The 19243-nt window shown below is 36.3% G+C and overlaps 1 protein-coding gene across 1 annotated transcript; it reads right to left on the bottom strand.

Annotated features, from left to right (window-relative positions):
* Nucleotides 1–17467: 17467 nt before the first annotated feature.
* On the bottom strand, nucleotides 17468–18882 carry LOC131161284 (uncharacterized). The gene has a single exon (XM_058116937.1). It carries the CDS (start codon nucleotides 18325–18327, stop codon nucleotides 17701–17703), a length of 627 nt encoding a protein of 208 aa, XP_057972920.1. The 5' UTR covers nucleotides 18328–18882; the 3' UTR covers nucleotides 17468–17700.
* Nucleotides 18883–19243: the final 361 nt, after the last annotated feature.

Raw genomic sequence — 19243 nt, 5'->3', positions numbered from 1 at the left:
AAATTTAAGTTCAATCGACGAACGGACACCACCACGAGAATCTAGCGATGATTCTCTACAAGTCTAACAAGACAGAATTCTCGTGGGGTCGTCGTGGGCAAAACTCCAAATTTAGGGTACGGGGGTTATTAAGGGGCTTATTTTTAATTAATTAGCATTAATTTAAAAATGCTAAAATATTGTGCATCTGATATTAAAGTAGGATTTCTAAAATTTAGGGTTTAGGTGAGCGTCGCAGGTGTAATTTTGAGACTCACAGGCAAAATTCTGAAAAATTAAGTGGGGGTGTTAAATAATAGTTTAAATGATAATTTAGGGTGTATGGAGCCTAGGGAAGGCTAGAAGGGTAGTATTTTGGGAAATTAGGTTAATTAATCTGGGAAAAATGCAAATTACAGGATTTGAATTTTGGACGCCAAGGTTGTAGCATTTGGGTTCTAACGAGACTCTCAGTAAGTCAGGTAAGAGGAATAAATTATAACAGTATTTTTAGAATTACTGTTTAAATTAATATGCGAAAATGAGCATATGGTATTTTCCCTAAAAATGATTATGATATAAATATTAGATAAATTGTGTGGCATGTGAGTAATATTAAATTGTAAATATTAAATGAAAACTGTGTGGCATATGACTTATATTGAAAAATGTGGAATATAACGATGTGTATTTTATGAGAAAATATTGAAACGAGAATGATTGATGTAATATTTATACGTGAGTAGAAATTATTTGCATGAAAAATGAGTTTGTACAAATTACTGATATGAGTATTTTGAGAAATGTGGAAATACGTGAAATATGATATATATTATTATGAGATAATGAAAGTGCACAGTATATGAGGAGAATAGTCATAATGAACTGAATTGAGATATACTGAAATATGATTGATGATATGCCAACACCGTACAATAATTGCGGGTGGGGTGGTATTCCTTTCCTACTGATGCCGTTGGGGAGGTATGCTTAGTAGGGAGATTGTGTGTATGAAGTTCCTATTGATACCGTTGGGGAGGTATGCTCAGTATGAAAATTGTGTTGTGAAGTCCCTATTGATGCCGTTGGGGAGATATGCTCAGTATGGAAATTGTGTTATGAAGTTCCTACTGATGCCGTTGGGGAGATATGCTCAGTATGAAAATTATGTGTGAAGTTCCTACTGATGCCATTGGAGAGGTATGCTCAGTATGAAAATTGTGTGTGAAATTCCTACTGATGCCGTTGGTGAGGTGTGCTTAGTATGGAGACTATGTGTGTATGTGAAGTCCCTACTGCCGTTGGGGAGGTATGCTCAATATGGAGACTGTGTGTGTATGTGAAGTTCCTACTGATGCCGTTGGGGAGGTATGCTCAGTATGAAGACTCTGTGTGTGTGTGTGTGTGTGTGTGAAGTCCCTACTGATGCCGTTGGGGAGGTATGCTCAGTATGGAGACTATGTGTGTATGTGAAGTCCCTACTGATGCTGTTGGGGAGGTATGCTCAGTATGGAGACTGTGTGTGTGTGAAGTCCCTACTGATGCCGTTGGGGAGGTATGCTCAGTATGGAGACTATGTGTGTATGTGAAGTTCCTATTGATGCCGTTGGGGAGGTATGCTCAGTATAGAGACTGTGTGTGTGTGTGTGTGTGTGAAGTTCCTACTGATACCGTTGGGGAGGTATGCTCAGTATGGAGACTATGTGTGTATGTGAAGTTCCTACTAATGCCGTTGGGGAGGTATGCTCAGTATGGAGACTGTGTGTGTGTGTGAGATTCCTACTAATGTCGTTGGGGAGGTATGCTCAGCATGGAAATCGTGAATATGTCGAGAATGGGATTTATGTGATCTCATGTATTATGTAAAGTACATAAATGTGAATTTATGTATACATAGATATGTAATGAGTTAAAATGGGAAATGATTATAAGAAATGAAAGAGTGTGTGTTTTATAAAATAAATAATTGAGGCAAAGTGAAACTCTCCGCCTAAGGGCTTACTGAGTAAGGCCAGTGTCCTGATAGGTATCAGATGTAACCATTCCTGACTGCATAACATGTTAGGGCAGAGGGAAGCTACCTGTATGGGCAGACAATCTTCCCTATTCTCAAGAATTTCGCGGGTAATTATGTGTGTTGGAAATGAATAAACTTGAAAAATGGTTTTAAAGTTTATAAAAACTTGTGTTGTATATCTATATGATTATGTGAATGTGAATATCAGTGTATTTTCTTAAATGAAATGTTGTTTTGAAAAATAAACCATGTTATAACTAAACTCATATGGCCACACACTGTAAATAATTTATTCCTTCTTATTGAGATATGTCTCACCCAAATTATCTAAATTTTTCAGGGAACAGGGATAAACAAGGTGATAGGGCTTCGTGATCATAGAGAGCTGGAACCCTGATATACAGGGTGAGTTTGAACTAGGGAGGTGTGATTCCCTAGGGTTGTATTGTTTTTGGGTATGAGATAGTATTGTGTAAATATGTATGTTAATACTATGGATATTGTATTCTGGATGACATAAATACACTATCTTCCGCTGTTAGATTGTATAAATAAAATGACATTTTATCCAGTACTCAATGCGGGTTGGGTTGTATAAATGATAATAGGGTTATTGACGTGGCCGATTTGTAGATATTGTTTATGACAAATGAATATTTATTTATTATTAAAAAAAAATTATACGAAAATCGAGGCGTCACACAAAGCCCCAGTTCAGTCGACTTTTGTTCCCTTTTTTCCAATAGTAACTCATATGTGCTAGGCCTTATGTTTTCTTAGGATTTTACACTTTAGAGTACATTACAAATGAGAGAATAAAAGTACAAACAAAAGAAACTTTAACTCTTCAAAACAACTCTCAATTCTTCAATTTCAAAACACAACTTAAACACAAAGTCATTAGTACTCAATAGTTTGTTATAATCAAAATTAGATTCATGAAATTTTAGGGCTAATAATTTTATTTATACAACATTCTTATTTTTAAAAATATTGAAACTCTTAAATAGTTATTTTTAAAAGTTTTTATATTAAAATGGAAATAATTTTCATGATATATAAGTGAATTTGTCAGTTTAAATTTTAAAACTTTTAAAATGACAAGTTATTATTTAGCTCAAGTCATGATAATTTATTATATCACATAAAAATTATCATCTAAGAAATTTATAGTTTTTTTACAATAAAAAATTTTAAACTGTAAACAGATAATAGTTCCATTATATATTTACTAAAATATTCTTTTAACAAAAAAATTGATAATAATTTTGTCATGTAATTGTTTGTTTATTGTTGAACATGAATGGTATGTTTTAAAGTTAAAAATTGTTGGACAGTGTGGACTTGTGACGCCACAGGGACATTGCAAAAAGAGAGATGAGTCTGCCTTCTGCTCTTCTGTCACTTCCCGTCAACTTACCCCATTCATCACAGGCCCAAAATGATTAGCACCGTTTTTCTTCTGTAGTTTGATTGGTCAAAGATTCTCTCCCTAGAATGATCCTTTTTTGCTTCTTCTTCATTTTTTTTTTTTTCCTGATTTTATGTGGGAACTCCTGCCACTAATGAGCCCTTCGGACTCTCCCCCGGTACAACACCAAACGCACGGATCGATACCTTTCCCCTTGGTTCGTCACCTGGGTTAATCAGATGCGAACATAACTTATTTATAGTCGAATTAGACGTTCGGTCAACTCGCCTCCCAGGTCCCATCTTAGGACACTCGTCCCAGGACACAACTACACTGCATCAACTGAGAATCTACAACTGAGTGCATCAACCAGGATTCGAACCCCGAATGCTCCTACTGGATTGCTCATCTGCTTTCCACTGCGCCAATGCCCTGAGGGCACCTTTTTTGCTTCTTTGCATTGTCGTAATTAAACAGGTCTACTATAAGTGTTCTAAAGTTAAAAAATGCTAAAGAGCGTAGACTTATGATGTTACTAATTATAGATTATCTTTTTTTTACTTCTTTGAATATATATTTTAATGAGAGATACCTACTATAAGTAATCGAATGACTACTCATTAATCATTACAATCTTACTAATAATTAGTGTTCATACATCAATTTGTATTATGTCTTGTACTTGTTGTGAAACGTGCGACAATTATGATGAATAATACGGAAAAACAGAGAGATAGATCAAGCAATAAAACATACGGATTTAACATAATTCGGCAGTATGCCGACATCCACACGAGCGAGTGGCGGTTGAATTTCACTATATTAAAGTAGGGTTACATCATATGTATTTATACTAACTCTAACCATACAAAAGTATTAGAAAAATTGTTCAAATACTCTTGTACCGTCGGCATTAGGCTGCTTTCTCTATAGACGTGTTTCACTCGATATGATTCACATACTACAACAGTATTGATATTATTTTTTGTATCTGTTTGGAGTGCACATTGAGTTTGAGTCACATGACAAAAGATAAATCATCTCTCATTTCATATCTCTTTTTATTCATCTAAAATTTCACACGTAATGCTAACCTATACTTTTAATGCCATGATTTAAAAATAAGTTTGTAGATACTCTATGGTTATACTGCTATATCTTAATACTATTGCTCTAATGACTTGTACTTTAAAACTAAAAGTAATTTAATATTCTTGTAATATTAGTAATATTGAGGTAGTTTGACTTTTATAGCCAATGCTACTAGATTTTGATTATTATTTTATAATTCCATTTTTTTTAGTGTAGGGCGATTTTTTTTTCCTGTACACACACACACACGTATATGGAAAGTTCTTAATTTTATGTATTTAATATAACATAAGTTGTTTGTACAAACTATTTTCTATATTTTGAGAATTCTAATTTTTTATTTTTTTTAGAATGATTTATATTTTTTCCCTTTTCTTGCCAAAAGAAATTAAATCCATTTATTTTTTTTCAAATAAATTTATCTTCTTTAAAACTTCAACAATTCGTATTCTAAATTTCAAAAAATCTTAAAATTAATTTGGTCTACACAACATTCTTACTTTTAAAAATATTGGAACTTTTAAATCGTTGTTTTAGAATGTTTTTACATTAAAATGGTAAGAATGTTCATAATTTAATAGGCCAGGTTTATAATTTTGAAAGGTTATGGAAGGTTCATAAATATTGAAGAAAATTAATTTTTTCCCTACATGCGTGTATGTGTGTATTTTTTTTTTTTTTTTTTGCACTATTCTCTATTTCATGGGAATTCTTATTATTAATTCTTTTAGGATGACTTATACATTTAAATTTATCATTATAAATTTTAAGAATTTTTCAGTGACAAGTTTATTAATCTCAAGTCCTGAAATATCATTCAAGAAAATTTAGCTTTTTTACTCAAACAAAGAAATGTTGAAGTTTTAAAAAAAGGATAACTATATGTATAAGGACAAAAAAAAAAAAAAAAATTTGTTAATCGTCCCAGCCGGGAGTATGTAGTTTAGAGGGGGGTGAATAGACTCTTTTCACAGAATGCGTCTTTTTCTACAAAATAGAATGTTTGGTAAGATACAAGTAATTATATCATAATATATGAAATATAAAATGCTCACAAAGAGCCTTCACTAGGGAACAAATCCCTACCCGCTCACAAAGAGCTTCTTCGGTTCAAAAAGAACTTTCACCAAACGATTCACAAAGAACCTTTACAAGAAGATGATGGAAATACAATATGATGCTCCTCAAATGAGAAAATAATAAATATAAAGCAAACCTCACACTATGTGTCAAGTAATGAATCAAACACAATTAAAGAGTAAAAGAGAATGAACACTTGTGAATGAAGAACAACAATGCAAAGTGTTAGGTGTTTAGGTTTTGGTATAAAAAGATGTTTTTCACTAAGAATGATCAAAACCCTTCGAAACCTGTTAGGACTCTGTGAGCAATAAACAAACACCAGAAAATTGAGAGACACCAGAAATTTACGTGGTTTGGTCTAGATCGACCTACGTCCACCGAGCACACCACAATCCACTATACAACCGGGAAAGAATACAATCTCTCAGACAGCTCTCTCTCTCTTCTCTCTTCCTCACTCCTTTACACTCTCTCCTTCCTATCTGTTCATAACCTCTTAACAGCTCTTCTCTACTTATAGATGGCTGGAGGAAATACAATAAATGGTGATTAAGGAATTACAATAAATCGATCGCGAACAAAGCTCAACGTGACTTGCACCAGCTTGCACGTGGCACCAGCTCAGCACCGCGTCTCTGGCTCCATCTACTCAACAATATCCCACTTGGAGACGGAGACGCCTCCTCAACTAGTGATAAATGATGTGCTCAAATATGTCTTCAAGCATGAAGACCAACTGAAATTGAACACAACTTCAGTTTCTCTATAGTCACCACCTTTGTTAACATATCATCCGGATTCCTACTACCTTGGATTTTTTCAAGTGTCAACACGCCGTCCTCTATCAGAGATCTGGCAAAGTGATAACGTAGTCCAATATGTTTAGTTCTGGAATGAAACGCAGAGTTCTTTGCTAGATGTATCGCACTCTGGCTGTCACTGTACAAAACATTCCTCTCCTGCTTTAATCCAAGCTCTATTAACTTTACTGGCTTCTGTCACTGCTACATACCCAGCTTCTGTAGTGGATAAAACAACAATCTTCTGTATTCATGACATCCAACAAACAACTGTTGTGCCAACAGTGAATATATACCCGGGGGTGCTTCTGCGATGATCAATTTCACCTGCAAAATTAGCATCTACATACCCTTGAATTATCAAGCCGCTTTTGCCGAAACATAGACACTTATCAATAGTCCCACGTAGATAACTCAAAATCGACTTCACTACTTCCCAGTGAGTCTTCCCTGGATTTGACATATACCTACTGATAGCTCCCACTACTTGGCCAATATCTGGTCTGGTACCAACCATAGCATACATGAGACTTCCAACGATTGAGGCGTATGGTACCTTAGCCATGAAATCTTTTTCTTCATCTGTATGGGGAGACTGATCCTTAAAGAGATAGAAGTGACCTGCCAACGGTGTATTTACTGCATTGGCGCTGCTCATGTTAAACCTCTGTAAAACACGACTGATCTACTCTGACTGAGATAACCACAACGTTCTTTGTTGCTTATCTCTAGAGATCTGCATCCCGAGAATATGCTTTACAGGACCCAAGTCTTTCATATCAAACTCCTCTGACAATTACTGCTTCAATTTTCTGATCTCTTCTATATCTAATCCTAAGACTAGCATATCATCAACATATAACAACAGGATAATATAGCTGGTATGATACCTCTTGAAGTAGCAACAGTGGTCGGCATTGCACTTCTGAAAATTGTTTCTCTACATACAGCTGTCAAATTTCTTGTACCACAGCCTAGAAGCTTGTTTGAGACCATATAAACTCTTTTCAATTTGCATACAAGATTCTCTTTACCTTTAACTGAGAAACCTTTTGGCTATTGTATATAAATTTCCTTATCAAGATCACCGTGAAGAAATGTCGTCTTCATGTCCAACTGCTCAAGATGTAAGTCCTCTGAGGCAACAATACTTAAGAAAATTCTAATGTTTGTCAGCTTCACAACTGGTGCAAAAATATCAGTGTAGTCAATTTATTCATTCTGTTCGAAACCTTTGACTACTAACCAGGCTTTATACCTCGTGGATCCATCATGCTCTTCTTTGATCCTGTACACTCATTTGTTGTGAAGAGCCTTCTTACCTTTGGGCAACATAGCTAGTTCCCATGTTTTGTTGGGGGTAAGAGACTTCATCTCGTCTTTTATTGCAAACTCCCACTTGCTCGAATCTCCTGCCTGACATGCTTCAACATAGCATTCAGGATCTCCTCCATCTGTATAAATGATTCACATTCCTCCTATTTGGTACATGCTGCCAAGAAGATCTCCTAAGCTCTGGTGCTAAAGGAGGAGGTGGTGGTGCAACAATATGCTCTATAGGTTCCTCTTCCTGAGGATTCTCGGTGTTCTACTGACGTGTCCTTACACCTTCTAGGACATCATCCACATCTACAAAGGTTGTTTCAAACTCTGTAGGTTCTGTTGTGTGTCTATCTTTGTACATTACCTTTTCATCAAAAATCATATCTCTACTTTTGATCACTTTTTTGTTTTCATCATCCCAAATGCATTACCCATATTCATCTCCACCATAACCGATGAAGGTGCATTTTTGGGATTTCGGATCAAGCTTATTCCTGACATGATCATTGATATGTACATATGCAACACAACCAAAAACTCTCAAATGTGAAAGTCTTACCTCTTTACTGCTCCATACTTCTTCTAGTAGACTATAGTCCAATAGTACTGATAGACTCTTGTTAATCAAAAAAGTTACTGTGTTGACTGCTTCTGCCAAAAACATCTTTGGTAAGTCTAACTGCATATGCATGCTTCTGACTTTTTCTGTCAACGTTATCTTCATCCACTCGGCTACACTGTTGTGCTGAGGCGTACCTGGCATAGTTCTTTCCATTCTGATATCATGCTTATAGCATAATTTCTTTAACTCGGTGTCATCATACTCACCACCGTTATGGGTTCTTAGCTTCTTGATTTTCAAACCAGTTTTATTTTCTACCATTACTTTCTAAATCTTAAAAGCATAAAACACATCAGATTTATATTTCAAGAAGTAAACCCATACCTTCCTAGAATGATCATCAATGTCACGAAGTAATGCTTCCTATAACGACCCAAAAATTACACCATTATATATATTACTCTGATACCCCTATTATACCTGCTATAGCATCTCGGACCTCATATGGGCACTGAAGTATCCTTGTACACAAATTGACACACCTATGCACTAGAAAACATAAAGTCATACACCCATATAAATATAAAATACCAGAATTTAGTGTTTCTAAACCATATATACATATTTACACATCTCCCCAGTACCATTTACTCAAAAATATAAACCTCCAAATACACTTACCCTATATGCAGGGCAAAACAAAAGGTCTCTTCATCTAGAAGCCTGATCTACTCGCCCAACTGGTTCACCTGAAAAATGTTAGATTATTGGGATGAGACGATGCTCAGTAAGTGGAAATATACTATTACTAGTGTGTGGCGACCGAGTTACATAAATACTATAATGACAATATCTGAAACTGTATAAGCGGGCAAATCAGTATAAAATATAACTTACATTTATCACAGTTTAAAAATATAATTGTATCATCTGAATTGTCTATGTATCATACTTCTAATATCATACTATATTTGTTGAAAATTCTATAAAACTATATACATATGCATAACTGAGATTTCTCCCTATAAAACTGTACGCCATGATTTAACCCCTCATGATAGGGTTGTGCGGTCTGTAGGCTGGACTTAACTCTGGTTGGCCCACCAGGTAAGTCAACTGTACTCTGCCAATCCTCAATTCGGCCAAACTGCGTCCTCTCTTAAGTACGGAACTAAAAAACCACCTCGTCAAATCGGGCCCCTTTAACCCAGAATTATGGGAAGACTGCAAACTCTCCGGGTGCGGTTGATGGAATCCACATACTATCTGAGATATGTGGTTGAACTCTAATCTAAAAATAGTAACGGTACCGTGCTTTGCTAACTGAATCTGTCTGAAATAATTCATCAGGGATCTGATATTGTATATACTATGACTATAATCACGCTATTGTTTCCATCATGTTTCCAAAATAACCATAACACTATATATTTGATCTGTAAATGCTGTAATATCTGAATAAAATAACTGTATATCTGACTGTAATATCTAACTAAATAATCTGTAAAGTCTAAGTGCTATGGTTTCGGAAAACATGACATTCTTTAATTATTGTAAAATACTAGTCGGAAAGAAAATATTTATAATACTTGTCTGATAAATATCTGTCTGGTAAATATCTGTCTATATAAGCATATACTGTAAATCATGATACTCTGGAAAACCACATAAATTCTATATCAAGCAAATATCCACTCCGGCCACACAAATAATAAAAACCCATATTCTGGAAAAACTGGATAATAAACTGATACATATATATACACAAAATTTTCTAGTAACCTTACTAAAATTCCTAGCATAGCATATTTTCCTTACCTGATTTCTGAAAAGCCCCTACAAAGTCTAGTCTTACACCCGTAGGGTTTCCCGTTCAATATCCTGAAAACAACAACTCCTTAAACAAAACTTCAGTATTTCTTTAACTACTACATTTTCTACAACTATGGGAAAGACAAATACTAAATAAAAAGTCTTACCCTGAATTTGGGATGGAGTTCAAGTCAGCCCCACCAACGATCCACTTCGGTATACTTGAAGAGAACTTTCCCAGGAGTGTCGTGGTAGCCTTGGATCGACGAACTGGCAAGAATCTGGCCTAGAATCTTAGAGAGAAGGGGGAAGGGAAGAATAGGAGGGAGGGAGAGAGAGAGAGAGAGAGAGTTTCTTTACATGGTTCTGTAGAAAAATTCGAGCTTAGGCTATTTATACACCTGCACTCATCGACGAGCCACGTCACTTCGTCAAGGAGGCCACGAAGGAAGCTTGTCGACGAATGGCTATTCCTTGTCGACGAAATTCAGAGCTAAAAATAGCCTCTCGGCATCTTCTCGTCGACGGGACACGTGTCCTCGTCGACGATCTCAATAAGTCACTTCGTCGATGAACGCTTCATGTTCGCCGACGAGGACTTGCTGTGATCCCCTTTTTAGTTTCCCTTTTCTCCCTCTCTTTTCTTTATTGTTTAATTCCAATAATTATCTAGGTTATTACACTTCCCACTTGTGGATGAAATGATCGTTGGTCCCCATACATCTGAATAGCTAGCTTAAGTCTCTCCTTCTTTGGGGTACTGGTGTTCATCTGAAAACTGACCCAATCCTCACATGTGTCAATCTTCACTAACTATAAATCACTCAACTTTCCCTTTGAGTGCATCACCCTGAGTCCCTTCTCACTCAGGTGTCCGAGTCGTTGATGCCAAATGTTGCTATCATAATTTCCTGTAGCAACTGTAATAGACATGCATGCATTAGGAGTTACATAAAGAATACCACTTTTCTTACCTTGTGCAATCGTCAATGCACCCTTCGAAATCTTCCATTCATCACCAATGAAAGTTGTGTTATCCTTCATCTACTAGTTGACCAACTAAGATCAAGTTCTTCCTCAGGTCTAGAATATATTTGACATCTCTCAGCTTCCATACTGACATGTTCATCTTGATCTTCATTGTCCCCTTGTTGGCTATGTTGCAAGGACCGATCATTACCAAGGTATACTTTAGCAAAATCACCTAGTGTATACTCCTCTAGGCAATCTCTACTGCAAGTGGTATGGAATGAAGCTCCAGAGTCTAATACCCAAGACTCCTTTTTTGCTCTCCAAAGAGCAAATCAACATATCATCATTTTTTGAAGGAACATTTACTTCTGTCTTTGCCTTCGTCTCATATTCTTTTTTCAGACCTTTGCACTGGTTCTTGTAATGACCAGTTTTTCCACAGTTCCAGCACTCAATATTTTTTGTGCCCTAGAAACCTGTGCCCTGAGAACCTCTAGGATTCTGGATTTAGACCGCCTAGGCCTAGATCTTCTACAGTTGTTTGATCATCCATGCATGTTTCCTCTACCTCGATTTTCCATATTCAAGGCTGAACTCGAAATGGAACCATGGTTTGACTGCATTCTAATTTCTTTAGTCAAAATCATGTTGATGACCTCATCGTATACTAGCTTTGATTTCCTTGCAGAGCTATTGATTGCAGTAACAACACCATTCCATCTTTCGGGCAACTGATTGAGAATCAGTAGGGCACGAATCTCACTATCAAATGTAATCCCAACTGAAGCGAGTTGATCCGAAAACTCGTTGAAACTATTCAAATACCTGCTAAAATTTTCACCTGTAGATATATGTTAGCTTTGGTGTATTCCCAAGAGGGGGGTTAATTGGGTATTTAAAAATTATCGCCTAGGTCAATTGTTTTAACAGCAGTATTACTCAACCTAGGGTTTGTCTATGCAATCATAAACCCAATCATTCACAATAGTAAAATACAAACATTGATGTGCTAGAATTTAAAATGCGAAAATTAAAAGCACGTACAAGAAATGTTATCGGGGTTCGGCCAACTATGCCTACGTCCCTGTCTCTAGCTTGCAAGCTCGAGGATTCCACTAAAGCTCACTTAATGGGTGGAGCGGTACCGATTACAATTAGGTTAATCAACGGGGCTGACCTCAACCAACACGCCTTACTAGGATGGCGCACCTAACTTTTCTAACCGGGTCTAAGCCAGTCTGAGACTATTCCACAAGTTTAGTCTCCCTCTTCAGGACCACGCCTAGAATACAATCAATATAAAATTTATGTACAAATAAATGCTTCTTATACAAGCGGATATGTACCACTATGCACAATATACTCAATCAATCCACACATCAACAATATAGGAAATGTAAGTTCAGTGATGTGATTTTGTGCAAGCAACACTCAACAAGGTATTATCACTAATATGCTCAAAAGTGTTCTAATCAAGCTATTTCTTTGAAATAGTAAATATCAAATTTTAATAATAAATCAGAGTTTCAAAGATGCTTAATCAAATATTCAAACTAACTCAAAATATTTTCCTTAATGTAATGAGCTCAAGAGTAGTTTGAAAAAATATTATAGCTTGTAGAAAATGTTTTTACACAACAAAATCAAAGCTAAGGGAATCTTGCAATGACAATGCAAAGATCCCTAAGCCTGTTAGTTTATCCCAACACAAGATTTATAATATTAAAATCTATAGGATAAACTTAACTAAACTCCCCCAAAATCAATCAATCAAACAAGAACAATGAGAGTATTAGCAATACCTAATATACACTAGCACAACCAATATGCGCTCACAATATTAGAATGTGTCAAGAGAATGGAGATATGAGAGTATTTGGGCAAGAATAGGGTTTTGAAATAGAGAGGATTTTTGTTAATGATTATCTGCTAATCACCCACTAATCCACACAAATGAACCCATATATATAGGCCAAGACCAAAATATAACCGTTTATGACCAATAGGGAATTCTTAGGAAAGTTTTAAAATACTTAGGAAATATTAAATCTGTTTAACCCTTATTTACCTCAGTTAAAATAAAATAACCTAAGAGGATTTGGGCGGCTGAACTTTAGTTCGGTCGCTCGAATAGACTCATCTTGAAAAACTCATTTTAAATAGTTTGGTCACCCAAGTGTAGGTTCGGTAGCCCAAACAAAAGTCAATAGCATTTGTTCGTAGATTCGGGTACTTGGTCAGTGGGTCAATAGCCCGAACACAGAGGTTCGGTCGCCCGAGGCCTATTTTGAACTGAACTACTCGGCAGCTTGAGTTGGCGAAAAGGTCACATCAAGGAGTTTGGTCACCCGAGGGCGATAGAGTCATTGTTGGTTTGGCAATCCGAACCCAAGTAAAACTGTTAACTTCCCAACAGTTCGGGCGCCCGAGGTGAAATGAACCCCTGAGGTTCGGTCGCCCAAGCCCTCTCATTTTATACTTATCTTGTTCAGTACATTTCAAATTGATCTCTTGTTTGACAAGATATTGTGGGGATATATTCGTGCATATGTGTGGGGACCTAAAGTCTCACTAAGGTCTTTTTAAGGGCTGTTTTGAGGTAGTCCAAAAAATCTGGTGTTGATTAACCGAAGGGTGCCCTAAGGTCATTCGGTCCCTATGGTCAATCTACAGTCATTTTTTAGCTTACAAAACCTACATGCATAACATGCAAAGATTATTACAGACTGATATAAATTATTACAAACCCAAATAATATAAATTACAACAAGAAATAATCTTCAGGGTCTTCAACCTTTACTTCGTGTGTCATCAATTGATTTGCTAATATAAACTTACACACAAACTTGAAAGCTATCAAATACTAGAGTATTTGTCAATATCAAAATCAGGTGTGACCTATAAGATCAACAACATGGACATAGTAAATAACCTTTTCATAAGATGTACCTTATTAGCTGTTGATGACTGCTTGTACATGTTAGAAAGCGCATCCATCAGAGACTTGGTGGTTGATATGTGCTTAATATTAAATGCCACAGACTCTAACAACGTCACTTTGATAGCTTCGAGAGCTTTCCGGTCAAGCAACTTCCACTCGTCCTCATTCATAGATGCTGGATTACCCTTTAATGGTAAGTGCAACTCCTTCCCAAACAAGTAATCTTCAATCTGTATCTTCCAAAAACCGAAATTGTTGTCGTTAAACATCTCGATCTTTGAGTTCTTTTCGTTTGACATATCGATTCACTGATCTAGAGATGGAATTAGCTCAAATGGATAGTAAGTTTGGATCCGAAACAGTTGAAAATCATAGAAATGGTTCAATTCATTTGAAAAACGGACCCGAAACGGCTTCAAAAAACTCAGTCAAACTTTTAGTCAAATCTGGTCAAACACAGTCAAACTTAACGGAATATACCTCTAACTGACGGTGTCACTGACGCCATTAACAGATGTCGTTTACTGATGTGGCAGGGTGTGGGGTCCATTGTTGACGTGGCGCTATGGGGCCCACCTGCAGGCAAATTTTGTGGGTCTCAGTGCTGACGTGGCGGGTGATGTGGCGCTGACGAGGCCTTGACGCGGCGCTGAAAATACGTGGGACCCACTGACGTGGACGGCTGATCGGGTATGGATCTAAAGCAGGTTATTGGATCAGGTTGAAGCGGCCAGGTGAGGAAGACGGGTGGAGCACGTGCGGGCGCGTTGCCGGCAAGTCACTAGCGCGTGAAGACATGGACGACTTCGGCGAGGCGCGTGTGGTGCCATCTGGGCTCCTTTCGAGCTCCAATTTGCACCGTTGGCTTCGTCTCAGCGAGATGAACGTGATGGTGGCCTCAAAATTCAATTTCAAGACACTGTACAAGGCTTTGTTTGCGGTGAATTTCTCCAATTTGGCGTTTCTACTCTGAATCAGACTCTGATACCACTTGTTGAGACCCTGTGAGCAAAAACAAACACTAGAAAATTGAGAGACACCAGAAATTTACGTGGTTCGGTCTAGATTGACCTACGTCCACGGAGCACACCACAATCCACTATACAATCGGGAAAGAATACAATCTCTCAAACAACTCTCTCTCTCTTCTCTCTTCCTCACTCCTCTACACTCTCTCCTTCCTCTCTATACATAACCTCTCAACAACTCTTCTCTATTTATAGATGGCTGGAGGAAGTACAATAAATGGTGATTGATATCAGTCGCGGACACAACTCAACGTGGCTTGCACCAGCTTGCACGCGGCACCAGCTCAGCACCACATCTCTAGTTCCAACTACTCAACAAAACCATGTTAATACAAGTCTAATAGCTTGTATTTATAGACCAAGAGCCAAAAGAGCCGTTAACTAGTCGTTGGGGGGAAGAAAAGATATTTTATTTGGTAAACTAACTGTTTTCCGACCGTTGGAGCAGTTCTGCCCATGGGACTCATCGACTGGTCCCTTGCTCTCGTTGACTAGTCACACACTACCACTTGTCAATGAATCCCCTGTTCTCGTCGATGAGTTCTATGAATAAGGAAAAGTCTTCAACATAAAAATTGTGAAATTTTTTCTTAACTTTCCAAGGACATCAAGATCGTTCTTTTTGGACTTTTCTAACAAAAGTTATGCCCCAAATACCAAAGAATGTTCAAGAAAGGTGATTGGTGCGTAATTGAGATTTTAAACCCAACCAAAAAGTCTTTTAAACACTTGAAAAGTTCTTCGACAAAAGTATATGAATAATATTAAGTCTAATAAAGTTTAATACTTGTCTAAATGAGTTTCACTTTAAATATAAGATATCTTATTAATAAAAATACACTTAAAAAACCATTTTGATATCTTATATATTTGTATGTCCTTTATAGAAAATATACTTGACTTCTTTGAAGCTTTAGGACATAAAACTCGTTTCGATAAAATCGGGACTAAGTATGAAGATGTTCAAAATACCAAAATGTTTGAAAACTTGCCCCTTTAGAAAACATATTTAAGTTTAGGATTCATTTAACAAACTCTTAAGTTTAACTATGAAAACCATGAAATTAGGTTGAGTTTGTGATTTTAGTGCAATCCTATAAACTCATGTGTCTTAGTATGCATATGCAATTTGCTCAACTCCTGCTCAGAAATTATGTATGAAACAAAACCGCAAGAGTTACAAGATATAATACCTCAAACACACACCTATTACATAAAATCCAACATTAAGCTCCCTTTGGTTGTGCTTGAGTTCTTCCAAGTACATGTCTATTTGATCTTTCTATTTTAACATCAACTCGGTCCGATCTTTGCCTTTTGACCAATACTTTATGTATTCGACACTGGTATCTGTACTAAGCATGATCTGCAAAGATGGAAAATATTAGAAACCACATATAAGTTAATATCATCAAAACACATAAACCATGATAGTGTAGCCACCAAGCTAACAAAATTAAAAAGGGAGATGTTGAAAATTGAAAAATATTGGAGTTTAAGTGTAAATTTTAAAAATTTTAAGAAAAATTACTACATGTTATGTTTTTTAAAAAATTTAAAAAGTTTATGTTTGATAGAAAAAATCCCAAATTTTGTATTTGAATTTAAAACAATTTAAATGAAGTATAGCATTAAAAATTATTTTTATGTTAGTTGATGAGAGTCTAAATTCAAGGTTCTAATTTAAATTTTTAAAATTAAAAAAATATTAATTTATAATATGAATAGTCATCATTAATTTTTTTTTTAAATAAAAAAATATTGAAAAGGTTGAGTGGGGCCTATCACTTGTAGTAATTTAGTAAAGGTCGTAAATAGGGGTGTAATCGATTTATTACAGTATGGTTATGGGTCAAATCGAAAATCGAATTGATCCTTGCAGTTTTTAGTATTTTCAAATCAAAACTAAAATCGAGTTGAATTTATTATGTCCTAGAGAATCGAACATTCAACGGTTCAGTTATGATTTTTTTTTTTTTTTTGGTTTTTTAACCAATTTTGTAATAATTATTTTTCACAAGAGTTGTTGAGAATCTATTAGACATTTTGATTTCTAAATATTAAATGAACCAATCTTGTATTAACATACTAATTAAGTAATTACATTCAGTTATATATATAATTTAAATTTAAATCAATTTTTTCAATTTTTTTTATTTGGTTATATTTTAGAAATCAAAATTGAAATCGAAGCAAAAAAATTTACATTTTCTTTAATCAAAACTAAAATCGAATACCAAAAAATTGAACGGCCTGTGATTTCAATTTAATTTTTGGTTTTTGGTCATTTTTGTAGGAGTAGTGATCATTTTATTGGCGAATGGCTACAAAATCCGTCAAAACTTTCTAATCAAGAGGTGGAGTCTTCTTTTTTAGATCAAATGGGTAAATGAATGTACAACCACTCTGGGCATCCCTAGGATCCAAGGAAAAACATTTCCATCTAAAAAACAATTAAGAGGCATCCTGCTATTTACAATAATACCTGGGCATTCCCAGGGGCCAAGATGGCCAGTTCTGGAGCTTCAAGTACAATACAAAATTCCATATATCAAGTCTACACCAGATAATCAAAATCATACAATTCAAATTTATCATATATTGCCCTGTAAGTATGTCTTTGAATCACACTAACAATCTCCATAGGGTTATGACATGATTTTCAAATCTACTCCTGTTCCTAAACTGCCACAGGAAATAAACTGTCGCTGCCAACCCAATTTTCTTTGCTATAGAGTGTATACCATTTCCCTTGAACTTCTTTGTGCAACCATTTAGTTGCAGCTTTGATGGTAATCATAGATCTTTTTAGCCCCAACCACCTTCTGACATTATTCCATACTTCTGCAGAATATTTGCATTTAAAAAACAAGTGCTCCAATGTTTCAGTGCTAGCCTTACAAAATACACAGACCTGCTCTATTCCCTTAGCAACTATTTTATCACATGTTGGGAGTTTCCCTTTCAAGCCAAGCCATAAGCAGAACGCATGTTTTGGAAGGTTCCCACTGTACCATACCTCCTTTGCCCACGACATTCTATGGTTTTTATTCCTCCAGAATTCATAGCACTGGTGCCAGTTGTTCTCCCATCCCTTTAACATTTCAATAGCTGCATCTACTCCACCACATTTGTCTACAATCTGATCCCTAATGACAATCAATTTTTTAAAGAGTGGAGAGTCGTTCTGACTTGCTGCAGCTTCCCAAATGCCTGATTCAGTTAAGTAGACATGATGGATCCACCGTGACCATAATGCATCTTTTTTGGAATGAATATTCCACAATGTCTTGGTTAACAAGGCCATATTCCATGTGTTTAGATCGAAGACTCCAAGACCTCCCTCAGATTTTGGAAGGCAGATTTCTCTCCAAGCCACTAATGGCTTCTTCCTTCTCCCCCCCCCCCCCCCCACAGGAACACTCTACACAGTTTGATGATCTGATTCAAGACATTCAAGGGGATGGGGAAAATAGCAAGCCAAAAACATTCCACCCCTTGAATAATTGAATTAATGATTTCTAATTTTCCAGCATAAGACAGTGTGCGTCCAGGCCACACCTTAAACGGGCCAGAAATTCGATTGATCAAGGGGCCATAGTGACCTGCATTTAGTCTTGAAGATAATAAGGGAATGCCCAGATACCTGAAGGGGAACTCCCCCAGATTCATTCCTGTTAGAGTCATGATGCTTTCCATCTCTTGAGCCTTTATACCAGACCGGTGTATATCAAATTTCTGAAAATTGACTGCAAGTCCCGAGCAGCAGGAAAACCTATTTAAACATTCCATTAAGTACCTTACATATGTGGAATCACCTCGAGAGAAGAGCATTAAATCATCAACAAACACCAAGTGAGAGAGCTTCGTTCTTCACACCTGGGATGAAATTTAAAGTCAAATTTACTTTCAACAGTTTTCAGCAGCCTTGATAAGTATTCCACACAAATGACAAACAGCAAGGGAGACAAAGGATCACCCTACCTTAAGCCTTTCTTTCCTTTAAAGAATTCGTAGTATCTTCCATTCAAAGAAATATAGAAGGAGATGGATGACACACCTTCCATAATCCAAGCCACCATTTCAGCAGGAAAGTGAAGCTGAACCAACATTTCATTGAGGAAAGGCCATGCCACTGAATCAAAAGCCTTCTTCAGATCAATTTTCAGCATACACCTGGGAGATACTCTTCTTCTTGCATACCCCCTTACCAATTCTTGCAC

This window comes from Malania oleifera, chromosome 1 (genome assembly GCF_029873635.1).
Source record: "Malania oleifera isolate guangnan ecotype guangnan chromosome 1, ASM2987363v1, whole genome shotgun sequence".
Lineage (NCBI taxonomy): Eukaryota > Viridiplantae > Streptophyta > Magnoliopsida > Santalales > Ximeniaceae > Malania > Malania oleifera.
Note: the sequence above shows the minus strand (reverse complement) of the source record. Positions and strands in the feature narration are given on the sequence as shown.

Coding starts and splice junctions, on each gene's coding strand:
- LOC131161284 (XM_058116937.1), bottom strand. CDS start 18,327: ATGGCCTTGTTAACCAAGACATTGTGGAATATTCATTCCAAAAAAGAT.